Source organism: Balaenoptera acutorostrata, chromosome 2 (genome assembly GCF_949987535.1).
Source record: "Balaenoptera acutorostrata chromosome 2, mBalAcu1.1, whole genome shotgun sequence".
Taxonomy (NCBI): Eukaryota; Metazoa; Chordata; class Mammalia; order Artiodactyla; family Balaenopteridae; genus Balaenoptera; species Balaenoptera acutorostrata.
The window spans coordinates 67,875,356-67,895,923 of NC_080065.1; the positions used below are offsets into that span (position 1 = coordinate 67,875,356).

General features: G+C 41.3%; 1 protein-coding gene across 1 annotated transcript in view; it reads left to right on the forward strand.

Annotated features, from left to right (window-relative positions):
* The window catches only part of RASGRF2 (Ras protein specific guanine nucleotide releasing factor 2), a 241,503-nt gene that overhangs the window by 213,775 nt on the left and 7,160 nt on the right, over window positions 1–20,568 (forward strand). Inside the window, exons 20-26 of the mRNA XM_007179765.2 lie at window positions 8,057–8,117; window positions 8,417–8,520; window positions 10,658–10,742; window positions 13,486–13,683; window positions 17,902–17,981; window positions 19,364–19,481; window positions 20,057–20,125. Of these exons, the coding sequence (XP_007179827.2) occupies window positions 8,057–8,117; window positions 8,417–8,520; window positions 10,658–10,742; window positions 13,486–13,683; window positions 17,902–17,981; window positions 19,364–19,481; window positions 20,057–20,125 (715 nt within the window). The remainder of the gene's footprint in view (window positions 1–8,056; window positions 8,118–8,416; window positions 8,521–10,657; window positions 10,743–13,485; window positions 13,684–17,901; window positions 17,982–19,363; window positions 19,482–20,056; window positions 20,126–20,568) is intronic.

Here is a 20,568-nt window from a genome sequence, read left to right on the forward strand (position 1 = left end):
TTATCCCAGGGATGCAAGGATTCTTCAATATATGCAAATCAACCAATGTGATACACCACATTAACACAGTAAGGAATAAAAACCATATGATCATCTCAGTAGATGCAGAAAAAGCTTTCGACAAAATTCAACACCCATTTATGATTAAAAACTCTCCACAACGTGGGCATAGAGGGAACCTACTTCAATATAATAAAGGCCATATACGACAAACCCGCAGCCAACATCATTCTCAATGGTGAAAAACTGAAAGCATTTCCTCTAAGATCAGGAACAAGACAAGGATGTCCACTCTCGCCACTGTTATTCAACATAGTTTTGGAAGTCCTAGCCACGGCAATCAGAGAAGAAAAAGAAATAAAAGGAATACAAATTGGAAAAGAAGAAGTAAAACTGTCACTGTTTGCCAATGACATGATACTATACATAGAAAGTCCTAAAGATGCCACTGGATAACTACTAGAACTAATCAATGAATTTGGTAAGGTTGCAGGATACAAAATTAATGCACAGAAATCTCTGGCATTCCTATACACCAACAATGAAAAATCAGAAAGAGAAATTAAGGAAACACTCCCATTTACCATTGCAACAAAAAGAATAAAATACCTAGGAATAAACCAGCCTAAGGAGGTGAAATACTTGTACTCAGAAAACTATAAAACACTGATGAAAGAAATCAAAGATGACATTAAACAGATGGAGAAATATACCATGTTCTTGGATTGGAAGAATCAATATTGTGAAAATGACTATTCTACCCAAAGCAATCTACAGATTCAATGCAATCCCTATCAAGCTATCAATGGCATTCTTCACAGAATTAGAACAAAAAATCTTACAATTTGTATGGAAATACAAAAGACCCCGAACAGCCAAAGCAATCTTGAGAAAGAAAAACAGAGTTGGAGGAATCAGGCTCCCCGACTTCAAACTATACCACAAAGCTACAGTAATCAAGACAGTATGGTACTGGCACAAAAACAGAAATAGAGATCAGTGGTACAGGATAGAATGCCCAGAGATAAACCCACGCACATGTGGGCACCTAATTTACAACAAAGGAGGCAGGAACATACAATGGAGAAAAGGCAGCCTCTTCAATAAGTAGTGCTAGGAAAACTGGACAGCTACATGTAAAAGAATGAAATTAGAACACTACCTAACACCATACACAAAACTAAACTCCAAATGGATTAAAGACTTAAATGTAAGACCAGACACTATAAAACTTTTAGAGGAAAACAGGAAAAACACTCTTTGACACAAACCACAGCAAGATCTTTTTTGACCCACCTCCTAGAGTAACAGAAATAAAAACAAAAATAAACGAATGGGACTTAAACTTAAAAGCTTTTGCACGGCAAAGGAAACCATAAACAAGACAAAAAGACAACCCTCAGAATGGGAGAAAATATTTGCAAATGAAACAACAGACAAAGGATTAATCTCCAAAATATACAAACAGCTCATGGAGCTCAATATCAAAAAAGCAAACAATCCAGTTAAAAAATGGGCAGAAGACCTAAATAGACATTTCACCAAGGAAGACATACAGATGACCAAGAGGCACATGAAAAGATGCTCAGCATCACTAATTATTAGAGAAATGCAAATCAGAACTACAATGAGGTATCACCTCATGCCAGTCAGCATGGCCATTATCAAAAAAGCTAGAAACAATAAATGCTGGAAAGGGAGTGGTGAAAAGGGAACCCTCCTGCACTGTTGGTGGGAATGTAAATTGATACAACCACTATGGAAAACAGTATGGGGGTTCCTTTAAAAACTAAAAATAGAACTACCATATGACCCAGCAATCCCTCTACTGGGCATATACCCTGAGAAAACCATAATTCAAAAAGAGACATGTACCACAATGTTCATTGCAGCTCTATTTACAATAGCCAGGACATGGAAGCAACCTAAATGTCCATCAACAGATGAATGGATAAAGAAGATGTGACGCATATATACAATGGAATATTACTCAGCCATAAAAAGAAACAAAACTGAGTTATTTGTAGTGAGGTGGATGGACCTAGAGTCTGTCATACTGAGTGAAGTAAGTCACAAAGAGAAAAACAAATACTGTATGCTAACGCATATATATGGAATCAAAAAAAAATGGTACTGATAAACCTAGTTGCAGGGCAGGAATAAAGAGGTAGACAGAGAGAATGGACTGGATGACATGGGGTGGGAGGGCGAAGCTGGGGCAAAGTGAGAGTAGCATCTACATATATACACTACCAAATGTAAAATAGTTGGCTGGTGGGAAGCAGCAGCATAGTAGAGGGAGATTGGCTCGGTGCTTTGCGATGACCTAGAGAGGTAGGATAGGGAGTGTGGGAGGGAGGCTTAAGAGGGAGGAGATATGGGGACATGTGTATGCATATGGCTGATTCACTTTGTTGTGCAACAGAAACTGACACGGTATTGTGAAGCAATTATACTCCAGTAAAGATCTATTTAAAAAATAGTAAAAAAAAAAAAAAAAAAATATATATATATATATATATATACACACACACACACACACATATATATATATATATATATATACACACACACACACACTTTAAATGGATGGATTGTTTGGTATGTGAATTATATCTCAATAAAATTCTCACCAAAGAAACCCCCATAGTCATAACCCACTTACTGCTATTTTGTAAAAGAAAAAAAAGAAATAAAAAACAAAACAAAAAAGCAATTCCACTGGTGGCGTGCCCCCTAGCTGCCCACCCAGAATTCTAGTCCCTTGCAGAGTCTTCCAAGTATTCTGAAAGTCTCCAGAAATATGTGCTCAGGAACGAACCCAGTCATTTCCCTGCCTCAGCATCTTTATTCAAGCTCACCGCCCTGAGGCTACTTGAGGGAGAGACCTTTCAGTGCCAGCGCGGTTTCTGTGGAGAATGCTGCCTGGCAGTCTTGTGAAGCCACCATTTCCCTATCAAAAAGCTGAGAAAGATGCCACCTGCCCTGTCCCTGCGCCACCTGGGTCCCAGAGCCTCACTCAACCCAGAGTCTCTGTCTCTCGTGAAAACAGCTCTTTCCACATCTTACCTGGTTCCACCGTCTTTCACCGTAAGAATTCAAAAGCCACCTGCAGAGCCAAGCAGGGAATAGATGTTACACTACCCCACCTATTCTCCCATCTCTCACCATCTTTCTTCCCATGAAGCCAAAACAAAACCAAAGCCTTTCTTTAGCCCTGAACATGTCAGCTAAAGCTGACAGATACTGGTGGGGTCACCAGCCCATTAGCTGAGCAGACAGCCAGACCCTGAGTCACAGTTTGAATCAGCTGAGTCCCCGGGGCACTAACTTATCTTCCCAACAAGCCAGTGAATAGATTTGTGGAAAACAACACAAAACAAACCCTGGTACAAGAAAACAACGGATATTTGATTGAATGTCTCCTACCAAGTAATTCATTCCACTTGCACTATGTTTCAGGGTCCCTATCTCAGCACATGAGATTGTGATTATAGGAGGAATAAATCATGTATTAGTTTTTAGGGGTTTTGATAGTTTTCCATATCTGATACTTATGTTTATATGTATGAAATGTGTGTTTTTTAAAATCATGTCAGAATGATTAGGAAGTAGAGCAGGAAGTAAGACCTAGACAGAACCATCAACTGAAGGAATGTTATCATTCATGAAATCTCCTTGTGAGAAAAAGGAAATCATGGGGTATATGAGAAAGAAACAGAAATAAAAAGGATTATTTAACAACGCTGAAAATTATAAAGATTTTCCTGTTAGTTCATTTCTTAATTTTAAAACAAACAGGGAATTATTTTCAGCTGAAACCAAGAGAATTTAGTATTAAACATTTCCATGCATTTATGGACATCTGCCTTTTTTTAAAAAAAAAAGTGCCAGAGCATAGGTAACAATGGCTCCAGTAAGCCCAGCAGGAAGGAAAGTCATGCTTGAGAAAGCATGGGAAGGAAGAGGTGGTCTGGCAGGTCCCAGAAGCAACATGAGATTAAACCATTCACAAGGTGGGGAGGAGAAGAGTCTGAGGCAGGCCATGCCATGGGCCCAGGCCAGCCTGTCACAGTAGCAAGCAAGCAGCCCATTCGAGGACAGAGGCCAGTTGCTCTTGGCTCTGTTTTTAAGACTACATGATTTCTACACTTGAAGGGGAAATTTTCTAGTTATAGAATTTGCATAATCCCATTTCCTTTTAAGTTTTTTATCTGGTATTGCATTATAAGTGCATAAATATTAAATTGATCATAATGAGTGATACATGTGGGGAAAACCCAGGATTCTGGAGTATTCATCAAACTCTAAGATAGTCAGAAGACTAGAAGCAAATCCATCCTCTGTTGGAACTGGACCAGGGTTAGAGAGGCCTTCACATCTGAAGGGAACTTTTCTGAACATACCTCCCGTGGAACACAAGTTAGGATTGTGAGAGGTTAAAAAAAAAAAAAAAAAAAGTCCGGATGTTAAAGATTTAGATGCATTCAAGTCATATAACAGTGAGATATAAACATGACACATGTATTTAAACACATAATACATTAATGCAGTAAAGTGAAAGCTTTCTATGATGAATCATCCCCTCCTTACACAGTGTCACAGGAGTTACTTTATGCTGAAGAAGTTTAATTAGCATAGGTATTTTGTGGCCCTGTTTGTGAATAAAAACCTCTGCTCAAGACTTTTGTATTCCTAAAATACCACGACCCTCCAACGTTGTCTGACCAGCTGGCTTTTGAATCTATGCAGTATAGTTTTTTTTTGTAGACAACTAACATGCCATAGAATGAAAAGAAACAATGATTGACTTCTTGGATGGTCAACTGGAATGGGTTCAGTCATGAAAAGGGGACCCACAAACCTCACACAGCCCCAAGCAGCATTAGACTCCTTTTTTTGTAGAAGAAAAACTACTTTCTTCAAATTGCTTCATACAATAAACCAGGTATTCAAATGAACAGGCCAGGATAAATGTTTTGCTTGGTTTAATTGAATCAGTTTACCAGAATCAAAGGAAATCCAGGCGATTGTGTTTCTGTGAAACTTTTGCATCAAACTAAGGTACTCACTGTGGATGTTTACATGTTACAGGTCAAGAATATTTGACATGTCGGTGTTTAGGCATAGCATTTATTTTGTTCAGACCCATTAGAACTTTTACACCAAAATGACCTCTTGCTCCTACTCTTATTTGTAGTCAGGGGCTACCTCTCTTACTAGGTGGATTTTGTTCACCTCCTGGCTTGAAAATGTCTTCAAAGATAATTAGTCATAATTCAGTTTTTTACTTTCTAATCACTTTTAATTTTGGTGCAAAGTATTTTTTTTTAAACATCTTTATTGGAGTATAATTGCTTTACAATGGTGTGTTAGTTTCTGCTTTATAACAAAGTGAATCAGTTATACATATACATATGTTCCCATATCTCTTCCCTCTTGCATCTCCCTCCCTCCCACTCTCCCTATCCCACCCCTCTAGGTGGTCACAAAGCATAAAGTATTTTTTGACAGCTGGATCATCCTCATTTTTTTTTTTAATAAATTTATTTATTTATTTATTTTTAGCTGTGTTGGGTCTTCGTTTCTGTGTGAGGGCTTTCTCTAGTTGCGGCGAGCGGGGGCCCCTCTTCATCGCGGTGCGTGGGCCTCTCACTATCGCGGCCTCTCTTGTTGCGGAGCACAGGCTCCAGATGCGCAGGCTCAGTAGTTGTGGCTCACGGGCCCAGCTGCTCCGCGGCATGTGGGATCTTCCCAGACCGGGGCTCGAACCCGTGTCCCCTGCATTGGCAGGCAGATTCTCAACCACTGCGCCACCAGGGAAGCCCCATCCTCATTTATTAAACACATCTCTATATTTTTCTGAGCTATTTCCTTGAGTCACATCTACCTTAAGAATTCGACTTGCCCTATGCATCTCTTCCTTTTACTTGGCTGTTCCTGAGTTATATCCTTTATAATAAAACTGTAACTATAAGCATAAAAAAAGAAAAGAAAAAAGAATTCGACTTGCCATCACTAATGAATTCATGGGTGGGCATCAAATTCTGGAGCTGGTTCCTTAATAATAATACTGAAAATCTTTTGTAAAATGGCAATGTCACATGCCGTTTTACGGCAGAGTATACATTTCTATAGTTATTTTTAACCTTGTTGGGGGTCATGGATTCCCCAAAAGAATATGATGGAAGCAGTCTCCTCTCAGAAAAATGAACATATGAATATATGCACACATTTGCATATCATTTTTAAAAGTTTGTGGACCTCTAGAGATTATTTAGTGATACTCTAGGGTTAAGAACTTTTGTTCTAAGGGGACACTTTCAAAAGAGATAGCATTTATTTTGATTTATAGGGCAGACTCTTTTGAAGAGAGAAATGTTAGGTAACTGAATGGGGCCAGATGTATCCTGGAACATTAGGGTAAGATCGTTGAGGAGAGGAACATTTGATAGAAGCGAAATAACTTCTGGACCATTTCTTTCCAAGCTAAGAATATTGCCCAGCCTCATAAAAAGGATCTTTTCCACGGGTACACATAGTTATAAGGCCACTGATCTCTCTCCAAGAACACAGGCTACCGTAGAAAGGATGACATGCGCTTTGGGAAAGAGTCACTTTTCCCCTGTGTCTAACCCTTAAGTGTGATGTAACAGTCTTTGGAGAAGGAGTTATGTTTACTCATTTTTTCCTCACCTTAATCTGCCCTTTAGCATATGGTGACTTTTTTTTCCTCACAAATGATACGGCTAATTGCAAACAGGAAGACTGCCATTCCTGTGATCTAGAAGGATTCTGCTCCCGGGTAAACAGCCAAGAACTTTTGTTAGAGAGAAGGAAGATAGAGGAAAGGGAATTGACCTTTTCTGGTGTGTGTTCTATGCTGGACCTTTGAAGTGGTGCCTTTCGTAAGCCTGCTCATGACAAGCAAGAGCAACAGGAAAGCAAACTGGACCGAACCCTGGGCCAGTTAGTCCCATTACTTTGAGCTTTTGTTTCCTCATCTATAAAATGGAGATAATAATGCTTACTTTAAAGGGATTTTTTATGATATAGGAGAGAGTGTGTGTCAGATGGTTAGCACATGCCTGGCATGTAATGAGCATACAAGTACCCACCTCAGTTGATTTTGTATTTTCGAGGGTGATAGTTTTGTTTTTATCAACTCAGAACACAATAGAACATCACATCATTGTTGCTTTTTAAAACTAGCGTCCTCCAGCAGACAGGCTACATGGTTGGACATTGTTTAAATATTTTAATACTTTTAATATGTGATTGTGCCTTCCTTTTAGGACACTTAAAGTGTTTGGTCCAGGTGGCAAGCTATATAATCAGGTTAATTTTCCTGGACCCTGAACTTCTCTTGGACGTGAAAGCATCACTGTCACTCTGAAACCAGCACCCACCTTAACTTATGTATTCATTTATTCATTTGTCACTGATCAAAAAGAATATTTATTGCGAGCTGAATAACACCAAGTGTGGGGATACAGTACCAAATGTGTCTCAGGAAAGCCCATCTGGGAAGCAAAGGGGAAGAGTTCACCTGCTGGCTTTCTACCTGGTATTGTTTGAACTCTTGCTGCCCAGGAACTCCCCTGAGCTTCTGGTCTACCTACGCCTGCGTCTTCTGCCTCAACATCAGCAGGGAGGGGCCAGGGTAGGGGCTGGAGGATTGTGGATGGGACACTTGGGCCTGTTAGAAACCCTGACTGATAGCAACGCAAGGCACCCAGATTCGTGGCATAGATCCGCTCAGTAACACAAAGCACCAGCTTACCCTCTGCTTCACTTTCACAGTGGGTGTTTTATTTACAACGTGTATGTAACAGGTTGGCTCCTTGTTATAAGTCAGCTCTCTTGATGATCCTCCTCTGCCTTTAACATGTGTGTTTTCCTGTTTCCTTGACCCTCTGTCTTCAACTCACGTCTCCACAGCCTCACAGACCAGAACCCTCCGACTTCCACCCAGGGAAAACTGAACTGCATTTTGTCATTTCATTTCTGGTATGTCTATTTTCTTTTCATGGAGGATATTTTGACTTTTTTTTAGGGCCCTTTCACAAGATGATCAAGATGACATCCACCTAAAACTGGAGGGTATAATTCAACTGGTAAGTTCAGCCGTGGTCTTATCCTGCACAAATATATGTAAGACTTACCTCTCAAAGGCAAGCACTGTGCCCATAACTGGACTGTATATTCTGTCGCTGCAACTGTGTGAGAAGAACCAGATTTGGCTTGGGGTTTAGCAGTTGGTCCATGATGTTAACGCCGGCTGATATTTCTGAGCTTTCTGCCCTTTTCTTCATAGCTGGAATCTAGGGTGGACTTTGTACTCCAAGCAGCTGCAGTGAGCTGGCCGGCAACTTGCTTCCAGGTGTGTTTCATTCCCTGCCCTCATCTCTTGCAGACGGACTGTCCAAAGGCCGAGTGCTTTGAGACCTTGTCGGCCATGGAGCTGGCTGAGCAGATCACCCTCCTGGACCACATCGTTTTCAGAAGCATTCCCTACGAGTGAGTGTGCCCTCACAGCAGCAGGTCCCTGCAGGCAGGGCCGGCTGCCTTACATCTGACACTGCTCCTCAGCAGATGTGTGTGCGCAGAGCTGTGGCTCTTAATCTTATGTTGGTTTGGTCCCACTTGAATGTCTTTTGGTTCCACTTTATATTGGAAATATTTATATGGAAATATTGGGAACTCTCAGGATGGTCACTCTTGTGTTTCTGTATGTAGTACAGTTACCATAGAATGCGAAGTTCTCTGTCCTCTCACATCTTTGTGTTATAGAAACCTCAATACAGTATAACAGTGGTTCTCAAACTTCATGGTGCCTAAAATCATTTGGGAAACCTGTTAAAAATGTATATCCCTAGGTACCGCCCCCTGCCCACCCCCCCGCCAGAGATCCTGATTCCAGTAGGTTTGAGGCCCAGGAAACTTCATTTTCAATAAGAATCCCAGATAATTCTGCATGGTCTAAGACTATACTTTGAGAAACACTGATGTTGGGAAATTCTGTAAATTCTGCTGCAATTTTCCCCCCACGTCCATAAATCAGCAGGTATTGCTGAGCATCGAGACTCCAGAACAGCGTAGACTCCCAAGACAGTGCTTTGCACAGAGCACACTTGGAGTGGGTATCTGCCGAGTGAACGCTGTCACGTAATGAGCATCTGTGTCACTACTGCCTTTTAACTGCCTCGTGTGCAGAGTAAGGGAGGCTCTTTATGCCCCCTCCTGCTGTCCTAATCAGCAGCTCCACAAACAAGGCCTTTGTTTGGACAAGTAACAACTGTTGGCATAAGTCCTCTGTGAAATTATAACTAAATGAAAGGTCAGGGAGGGGCTGGCTAAGAGGTATGAGTGTGGTCCATGTCGCGTGTAGAGAAGAGGACATCCAGGATGATGGAGGCTCAGGCGTAGCCGTGTTGCTGGTCGGAGCTACAGTATAAGGAGCAGGGCCGGAAGATGCTCCTGCAGACTTTTCTCTTATGCATTTTATCTTATTTCCCTCTTTCAGCAATTGTAGGCCCATCCATGAACATGGGGAAAAAAGGAACGTGGCCCCTTGGCCGTACAAATGAACCCACTGACTATTTGATGACTTGAGTTAGGAGTGCAGTGCCTCTTCCCCCCACCTCCTGACTATCCTCCAGTGCAGTGAGGATTCAGGAGGGAGGGGAGCATGACCACTATGGAAGAGGAGAAACGGCAAAGCCTGAATCTTTGTGGTTACCCTTGGTGTGGTCTCTTCCCGGGACCCTTCTCACCTCTCCTCCTCTGTGCCGCTGTGAACATGTACCAATTTTCATCCGTGGAAAAAGCACATCTTTATGTCCAACAGCCTTGCAGGATGGGAACAGTACCACCCACGTCAAGGGACTCAGTCAACATTGCTGGATTAAGAATGTGTCAGAGTAATTTCATTTTATTTTTGGTAATGCCTTGACAAAATAATTCCTGTATGCTCCAGCTTGATTGTCCCTTGCTGTGATCCGGTGACCCACTCACGAGTGAAATGAAGGAGCAGGAATGTTATTTGGAAGACAGACCTTCCTCCAGGCTGAGCTCCCACCACCGTAACTGCCTTCATCACATGAACGGGCTGCAAAGTGCTAACACCAGCATTTGTTCATTCGGCCCTTACCACGTGTACTGTTCCGGGCTCTGGGGAGAACAAAGGAAAGTCCCTGCCCATGGAATTGACATTCTCCTGGAGACTGTCAGAGCAAAGTGGAGGAAAACATGCTGTTCTTGATTAACATTTTTGGTAGTGATGGATTTTTCAAGCCTTCTGCTAAGGCTTAAGATTTTTTAAAGCTGATCCAGGGAAAATGGTCTTGGTTTCTGAGTTAGCACTTAAGCTCTTTATTCCTCCTGTCATTGTTTTCCAATTTCAGAGAAGCCTTTATAATGATCCTAATAGGGACCCGGTTCCAAACATTTATAAGAGAAAGCTGAAACTGAAGAATCTTTTTCTTTTTGGCATCAAGTGGTGAAATGGTAGAATTGAGCTAAAATTCATTTGAGATGGAACAGCAGGAGTTGGGCAATGTCAAGTTTAATGTACATAATATTCATAATAATTATTCAGGATCATAGGCACCCTTAAAAAACTTAATTGATTTTGTGTTTTGTTTTGAATTTTCAGAGAATTTCTTGGGCAGGGGTGGATGAAGCTGGATAAAAATGAAAGAACACCTTACATTATGAAAACCAGCCAACACTTCAATGATGTGAGTAACCATAAAAATGAAACCTTGTGTGGGAGTGTTATAGGAAGATGAGTATCAGGGTCTTTAGATGCCTTCTCTAAATGAAAGGAAGTCTGCCACCCACTTTTTAAACAAAACTGATGGAATGTTAAAAAAAAAAAAATAAGCTTAAATCTCCTCTAAGAGTTCACAGTGATGTGATAACTTCCAGTTACCTTCCAGACGTAAGAGGTTCACATTTGCTGGTACACAAGTCTGGTAAGTGCTCAATGATGCATAGGTAGCTGCTGTTATTTTTATCATGATCATCATTACTTCATGGTCGTAGATTGACTAGTTCTAACAGCACTGTGTCACTGGCCCCTGGTGGCACTGGTGATGGTAAGGCTGGGTTGGTACAGCTGCTCCTCGTCATTACTGACGTCATTCAGTCCCAATACATTCCAGGGTGGGAAGGAACCTCTTTGAGCGTAATTACAGTGACGCTGAGACTGTGCAAAGGTAACCAGCTGTCGGTCCATCTCCCCCTCTGCTCTTCTGCAGCAGTAAGATGGAGTTGCTTTTATACCCTCCTACTCCCTATTGGTGCTGTTCTAATGGTCTTAGTCCTGTGGAAGAACCACAGATGTTGGAATGTCTTCAGGCCTATCCCGGCAAAGGGAAGGCTCCCTTTTCAATTCTTCTAAAGTACAGTAAAAGGAGTAATGATAATGTTTAAAAAAAAAAAAAGACTACCAGGAAACCTGTAGGTAAATTAATGTCATCCAGAATCAAAATACAAAACAACAGTGCAAATTCCCAAGACAGTGCTTTGCTGAGGGTACATGTGGAATAGACGTTATTACATAATAAGCATCAAATGCCACTGCTTCCTAAAGGACAGGACACATGACCTGTCTGGGCCACTCTTTGAGAAGCAGAGCCCCTTCTGTGCACAATAAACCTTTTTTTTTTCTTTTTTGCCTGTGCTGTACATACACTTGGGATGAAATGGACACTCAAATCAGAGGTTCAGTCCCAGGCTCCATACCCACATGTCTCTACTTGGGTGGCCACTTGCACTGTGTCCAGATTGCAAATGGAACTCATCATCATCACCTCCCAGACCCACCAAGCCTGCTTCTTCATCTTATTCTCTGTTCTTGGTCTTGGGTAATGGCCCCACTAGCCACTCACTCAACCAAGCACGGAATCTGGAGGTCATCTTCGACTCCTTCTTCTCCTTTCCCCACCTCGCTCACCCCTCAACATGTTAGTGAACCCTAAATCTACATGTCTCAGACTCTTCTTTTCCCCTCCCTTCCCACTGCCATAATCTTGATTTGGCCTTTCATTCTTTTCTCCAAGAGCTCCTAACTCACTATCTCCCCACCCCCATCTCACTGCCCTCTTCACACAGTGTCACGGAAATAACTTCTCTCAGAGGCTCATCTAATTACATCTCTTTGATGAAATTTTGTCAGTGGCTTCCTCTCACCTTCACAATACGACCCCAGCCGCTCAACCCGGCCTACAGGAGCCCCGCCTCCTGTCATCCTTGTCTCTCACCAACCCCCGTTCTCCTCAGACAGCTGCCAGATCCTCCATGCCACCACGCCTTCCCCCTCTGTCCCTTTGCAGACACTCCTCTACTTTGATGGGAAGCAGTAGCTAGCTCTTCCTCACCCTTCAGGGTTCAGTGCAGGCACGATCTCTTTCCTCTGTACTAGGCCACCTGCCCCATGCTGCCTCTATTTCTCAAGCTCCCCCTCCACACAGCCCTAGCTTTGCGTTTTGCATTGTGGTGTTTACTTGTTTCTGTCTGCCTCTCTTCACCTTCCCACCTAACCAGGCTCAGCGCCTTAAGGTCAGGGAGACTGATTTATTTATTTTTCTTGTTCCCACAACCTAAAAGAATGGTCCTTACTAGGTGCTCAGTACAAAATAATTTCTTTAATAAATATGCACAATGATAGTTCTGAGGCCCTGTGAGATTTAAAATACCTATGGAATTATCAAAGAATTGGTGTACTCATCAGATTTAGTGTTTGGATATAAGATTATGGGCCCTAGATTCCCTTTATTAGTAATCAATCCTGTTCTAGCCTTTTCCTTTCCATATTCTAAGTGTTGAGCTTCTTAAGCTGCCTCTTTTTCTCTTGGCTTTAACTAATAGAATTACAGTGCTTAGCCTTGAAACTATAGGTCCCTTTAACTGCTGGTGGAAAAAAAATTCAGCAAGATGAGAAGATGAAAATGTTCTCTCTTCTGCACCTAAGGGTTTCTGGTTTGAGAGTTGGTAGGTTAGAGTTTGATTTGATTGGGGGGAAATGTGTTTTCTTTGTGATAACTGAGCCTTCCTAGAGTGAATATCCCCACACTGTTGGGACCCAAGGAACATTGGGAGAGGCCCCAAGAAGTGAAACCCCTGATCTGCAAAGGTTGCCATTCCTCAGGGGTTAGCTCATTCTCTGCCATTCTCTCAATAATTACTGGAAATGACTCCTTCATCAAAATTACTGATTAGCAAAATCACCTCTTCCCCCAACAAGCTGATGCCGAACAACCCGTCTCTTCACTCAGGATGAGCAGGTGTTCATTCGTGTGTTGTTATTGTTATCATTACAGACTTTAGTTTCTTCAGAAGGTTGATATCTAGATGGACCTTGATCTCGCATCCCTTGACACCTGCTTTGCTGACATTTCTGTAGGCAATTCAGTTATCGTGCCTGCATGAATTGCTTTGACTCTTAGCTGGCCTCTCTTGGCTTTTCCATTGTCTCAGATGAGTAACCTGGTGGCCTCCCAGATCATGAATTATGCGGATGTCAGCTCCCGAGCCAACGCAATTGAGAAGTGGGTGGCCGTGGCGGACATCTGCCGGTGCCTGCACAACTACAACGGCGTGCTGGAGATCACCTCAGCCTTAAACAGAAGTGCCATCTACCGGCTGAAGAAAACCTGGGCCAAGGTGTCCAAGCAGGTGAGCATCTGCGGGCGACACCTCCCGCTGCCGCGAGGAGGAGACGACACTGGGAGATCAGAGCCAAGATAAATATTACTGATTAGGAAATAATTAGCTGAAAGGAACAGCTCCGTTGCCAAAGAAAGGTGCCAACATGGGTAATTACTGTGTTCTTACCACTTAATTGATTCCGCTTATATACGTTTCTAAATGGTTAATTTAGAAAAGAAGATACAAACCAAAATATTCATTATAACATATCTGGGGACAACTTCAGACAATGTGGTTGACAGGAGCTGTTCCTGAATTATTTAGGAAGGGCGCATTGATTCCAAGTGGGCACAGTGATGTCCGTGGATCCATTCTTTCTCCCTCAAAGTAAAGGTACAAATGCCTTAGGGCCAAAGACCAGGGACAGAGGGCCTCCATGTTCACCTCTTCTTTGTCATTCAGGTAGTCAAGTTCGGGCATAATGACTTGAATGTGAAGAAATATAACTTTCTTAATTTTCTTTTAACTGGACTTAGCTTGTTCACGCTTATTTTTTCCTTCAGATAATTTCAAGATTCAAGTGACATCACCATTTTCCCCCTGCTCTTCCTCCTGTTCTTCCCCCTGACTGTCAGTGGGTGTTAGGGAGGGCTTTTCCAGGCTTGTGGAAGGCTGTGTGCACCCACTGGCCTCCTGCTGTAGTCTTTGGCAGTTTGGTCATTGGGTACAAGCCTCTGTGAGTTGACTGTGCCTTGTGTTCAAATGGTCATCCTACCCTGCCAGGAACATGGCATGGTTATTGCACGGAGGGAGCTTGGCTGACCTCACCTCCCCTTCATCGCTCACTGGCTCCGCTGATTCTCTGAGATGGGGTGCGTATTACCTCTACTACAGGCTGTGGTGCCCCTTGCTGATCCCTAGTGGGCAGGCTAATTCTTCATTACTAGATAACTCACTTGACCCTCTCAAAAGGTGTTGGGGGAATTTTCTAGGCTCCTCCATGTCCCATGGGCGCCAGAGGCTAGGAGTGTTTATGCCAGGCCCTCTCTGCATATCCTTCTTTCACAGACCACTGTGCCTGCCTTGTTGTGACCACCCAAAGTAGGTGAAGGGTGTCTTCAGGGTGCCCACCTCCAGGGTTTCAGGCAGGAAGAATAGCATATATTCTGCTGACATTTCCTCAAAGCTGTCTGGTTTCTGTTGCCCCTTCTGAGGGTTTAAGCCCCTCTCAGAGACATTGCTTCTTACTCTATTCTATTTTCTTTGCTCTCTCCAAGCCTTTTAAATTCCTCCCTATGTAGCAAGAAACCAAGCCTAAGTCATATCTTTTATCCCCTCCCCCCATTCCTTAGTAAAAATGGAATGCTCTAAGAATCCCAAGTTTGGCCCCTAGAACTGGCAAATTCTTCTATGAATAAAGCCTGGACCTTGCAAATAAAAACCACAGCTTTTATAAAAACTGTTTTTAAAAAACTTTTAATGTTGAGATCATTGTAGGTCCATATGCAATTATAAGAAATAATAGAAATCCCTTCCACCCTATACCCAGTGTCCCCCAGTGGTAACATCTCGCATAACTATAGACAATATCACAACCACAAAATTAACCATTGGTACCATCCACCAATCTTATACAGACTTCATTACTTTTACATGTATTCATTTGTGTGTATGCATGTGTGTGTGTGTGTGTGTGTGTGTGTGTGTGTTTAGTGTGCTTTTATTACAGGGATAGATGCATGTAATCACCACCAGAGTGAAGATACAGAACAGTTCTATCACTAGGATCCCTCCTGCCACCCTTTTATAGCGCCAGCCACCTTCCCCCCTCTCCCTCCCTAACTCCTGGCAACCACAGATCTGTTTTCCATCTCTGTAATTTTGTCATTTCAAGAATGTTGTATAAATGGAATCATGCAGTATATGACATTTTGAGATTGCCTTTTTTTTAAACTCAGAATAATTCCTTTGAAATCCATTCAAGTTGTTACATGTATCAATTCTTAGTTCCTTTTTATTGCTGAACAGTACCTCTTGGTGTAGATATATGACATTTCGTTTAACCATTCACCCTTTGAAGGACATCTGGGTTGTTTTCAGTTTCAGCTATTACAAATAAAGCTGCTATGAACATTCATGAATATGTTTTATGTGACTATAAGTTTTCATTTCTATGGGATAAATGCCTAAGAGTGCAATTGCTGGGTCATATGGTAATTGTGTATTTAGTTTTATAAGAAACTGCCACTCTTTTCTAGAGAGGCTGTACCATTTTACATTCCTATCAGGAGTGTATGAGTAAACCAGTTTCTACACATTCTTGTCAGCATTTGGTGTTATCACTATTTTTAATTTTAGCCATTTTGAAATCTCACCATTGTTTGAATTTGCACTTGCTAATGGCTAATAATGTTAAACATCTTTTCATGTGCTTGTTTGCATCTGTATATCCTCTTCAGCAAAATGCCTACTCATGTCTTCAGCTCATTTTTAAATTAGATTGTTTGGTTTTTTTACCTTTGAGATTTGAGAGTTCTTTCTATATTCCTCCACTTTATTCTTCTCTTTCAAAATTATTTTAGCTACCTTAGGTGCTGTGACTTCCATATAAATTTTCGGATAAAAACTATGTCTTAAAAGCTTTACTGAGATTTCCATTGGAATTCCATTAAACCAATCAATTTAGGGAGAATTGACATCTTTACTACACTGAGTCTTCCAGTCCATAAACACAGTATTTCTCACAATTTCTTTAGGTTTTCTCTGATTTCTTAAATCAGCATTTTGAAATCTTCAACATACAAGTCCTGTATATGTTTTGTAAGATTTATGCCTAAATATCTCGTTTTCTTTGGAGATATTTAAATGTTCCTGTGGTTTTAATTTTGATTTCCACACATTCATTGTTAGTACATACAAATGTAATTGATTTTTTTGTGTTGGTCTTGTATCCATAACCTTGCTGAACTCACTTATTAGTCCTAGGAGCTTTTTTGTAGATTCCTTGGAATTTTCTACGTAGACAATTATGTCACTTGTAAATAGGAACAATCTTATTTCTTTCTTTCCAATTTATATGCCTTTTATTTCCTTTTCTTGCCTTATTGCTCTGGCTAGACTTTCCAATGCTATGTTGAATAGGATAGTAAGAGAGGACATTCTTACCTTATTCTTGATCTTGGGGGGAAAGCTTTCAGTTTTTCACCATTAAGGATGGTGTTAGCTGCAGGCTTTTTGTAAATGCTTTTCTTAAAACTGAGGAAGCTACTTTCTCTTCCCTAGTTTTTGAGAGATTTTTTTTTTTTTAACATCCTTATTGGAGTATAATTGCTTTACAATGGTGTGTTACTTTCTGCTTTATAACAAAGTGAATCAGCTATACATATACATATATCCCCATATCTCCTCCCTCTTGCATCTCCCTCCCATCCTCCCTATCCCACCCCTCTAGGTGGTCACAAAGCACCGAGCTGATCTCCCTGTGCTATGCAGCTGCTTCCCACTCGCTATCTATTTTACATTTGGTAGTGTATATATGTCCATGCCACTCTCTCACTTCATCCCAGCTTACCCTTCCCCCTCCCCATGTCCTCAAGTCCATTCTCTACGTCTGCGTCTTTATGGAATAGTATTTTTAAAGTGGGCTTCAAACAGCTGTATCAGAATCCAAAAGCTGGACACCAACCCCTTGGTCATGGCTGGGTTTTGCCTCCCTCTAAGGCGGTGGTGGCCTCAGCCATTAGGCACTGGATACAAAGAGCATATTATCCTGTCACACACATGTCACATTTCATCAGAGTCGGTATTGGTCAGTCCATAGCCAAGCAACAGAATATGTGCTTTGATGACTTGGAAATTAACAGTCGAAAAGATTCATCATGAAAACTCCCTGACACAAGACCTCTCCTTTAAGATTCCCTATTCAACATGTGCTTTTCAGTTCTTTAAGTTCCTAAGTTTCTTGTGCATTACAGTTTTTCTTTTCTACACATTTTCTCTCTTTTTGGCTCAATGATTAGTATAGTCACTTTTCTTCTCCACGTGTTCTTCCTCCTTCTTTTAAACATTAAATTTAAATATAATGCCCCCCTCTATACTTTGAAAGTCATATCACATCACAGTAGTCTGGCAAAGGTATCAGTAACTGCCACTGTAGAAGAGAACTGAGCATCTTTTGGTAACTTACCACCTTACCAAACCATAGGAATATTTTCATGACATACTAAGTTATTTGTTTCTTTCTAGACAAAAGCTCTAATGGACAAGCTTCAGAAGACTATTTCATCTGAAGGAAGATTTAAAAATCTCAGAGAAACCCTTAAAAAGTATGTCTATCTTAATTATGTTTATATAATTTTTATAGTGTACAAATAGTCACTTACCTCCTACTTTGGTTTGAAAAGAAAAACAAATGGGAACAACTTCCATCATATAGGTGTTTTTCTGATTTCCCTTTTCATTTGGAATACTGTGGATACAGTAAGTAAATAGCTTATAGATATACTCATGGTATGCAGAGCTTTCCAAATAAGAAGAAAATATCACCATAGTAAATCAAACCACATAAAGAGTAAATCAAACTCTTTTACTATAAAGAGTTTCTTGACTTGGTATTTCTTAATCTAAACACAGTGATTTCCTGTGATTTTTTAATTTAAATATTCCAGTGCCTATTGATTATTGTTATGTATTTTTGACCTTTTATTGCTGGATCATTCTCTCTTTCTACTGACACGCACACACACACACACATGCACGCGTGCACAGAGATAGAGAGAGAGAGAGAGAGAGAATAAAATATATTCTCCTGCAACTTGTTTTCTTATCATCTACTGCAAATACTTGCCTTACTCTGGAAAATATTGTCCTGTGATGCCATGAGAGAAAGAAAGACTCATAGTAACAACAATGACAACAGTAGTACAAGAACTAGTCACTGAATACTTGCTAAATGACAGACTCTATGTGAAGTGCTTGATGTGTCTAATTTAAGCCTCACAGCAAACTAAAGATATAAGTTTTATTGTCTCCATTTTACAGACAGGAAACTGCGGTTCAGAGAGTTTGCCCTGCATCACTTAGTAAGTGGTCAAGCAGGGACTCAAACCCAGTTCACTCTGGATCAAAAGGCCATATTCTCAGCCTCTAGACTCCTTGAGAAAAACAAATTCATCCCCCTTCCAAACAGCAAAGGTCTCACTTTAGCATGTAGTTGTGATATTAATTAAGTCTATACCTTCTAAAACATTTAAATACTAACTAAAACAGAAAACAAGTTTTACAAGCTCTAATTACATTGATTTTTTTCCCCACCCACTTCTTTAAGGTTGAATGTTTGCACTTTAATGAGGTGAGGGCATGGGGTTTTCCTACATGCTTTTACCCCTCAGAGAAGTGTGGCCAATGCAGATAAATACTGCAAGCAAGTCTCGCTAGCAAACGTTTGTATTTGTCTGTAAGACATCCTGTTGTTTGAAATACCATTGTCTCAAACACATAGTAAAGCATGGGCGGTAAGTTTGTATCATATTCTATTGTGAGGCATATTTAAAACTCTGCATATCATAAGTGTGCTTCTGAAAATGGAATTAAAAGACTTTATTCTTCAGGGTGGGAGCAGCACATTTCCTTCCTATTTATTTTAAACGGGGAGGTAAGTGGACACTTGTGGGAATGAGCATGACAACAGTACCTCTTGGTCTTGCAGTTGTAACCCCCCTGCTGTTCCTTATCTGGGGATGTACCTGACAGACCTGGCATTTATTGAAGAAGGAACACCAAACTTTACTGAGGAAGGCCTCGTCAATTTCTCCAAGATGAGAATGGTAGGTGAGACTTTCATACAATCAGGCTGTCTCAGTGACATCAGTGGCTTATAGAGAAGAGGCGACGTCATGGAAGTTCACTGCTTTTTACGCTCGAGGTGGAAGAGGTGGTGGACACTGGTGGTGGACACCTGATGTTGGCTGATTCAGGAGATTTTCGCAGGCCCATTTCAGCTTGCAGTCTGGACAAAGAGGGTAGGGAATAAAGCTCCAGGGATGACTTTCTAGGACTGACCAGTGATAGATGCTGAGGCTTCTTGCTGGACAGCTGGGTTCTAAGCACCAAGTTAGAAGCAAGGAGCCCGTGGACACTAGCACCCAGGGCTTGCCACTCCTGAACCTGAGGCCACCCCGTGACAGCTGTTTCCCTGATGGTGAATTCAGTATTTCCTTGCTGTTAACATTTTGTGTGGCTCATTAAAGGGCAAGAAAGCCCTGGGGCCTGGAGCATGATAGGACAGGGCTCCAGATACCTCACTGGAGGAAGGGACTGACTACTCTGGGATGGGCTCCCAGAAGAATGTGCTGCAGCACAGGGCAGTACTTAGGCTTTGCTTTTGTTGTTTCTCTGTCAGATATCACACATCATCAGAGAGATACGCCAGTTCCAGCAGACTTCCTATCGAATAGACCATCAGCCAAAGGTAATATTGTGTGGTTGTAGGAGAATTTAATGAAGAAAAAAGTGGAAATTAATTAATTGGAAACAGCAGTAGAGTAGATCAATAATACCAAAAGCTGACTCAAAGAAAAGACCAATAAAACAGACAAACCTTTGGTAACTCTGAGTAAGAAAAACAAGAAAGAAAGCAAAAAGAATATCAATTCACCATCAAATTCTATCTATTTTACATCCTGTATTTCTTGTGAAGCTGGAACCACCCCTACCACCACCACCCCTGGCCCAAACTACCAATATCTGTTACCTGGTCTACAGAATGCAAATCCATTCTACAAATTTACAGCCAGATAGAACTCTCTGAAACACGCAGTGGAAGTTGTTTGCTTTATTGGCTTCCCTTTGCTCTTAGGATAAGGAAAGAAAAAAAATCTTGATGTGTCCACAAAGTCTTGCATTGTGTGGTCC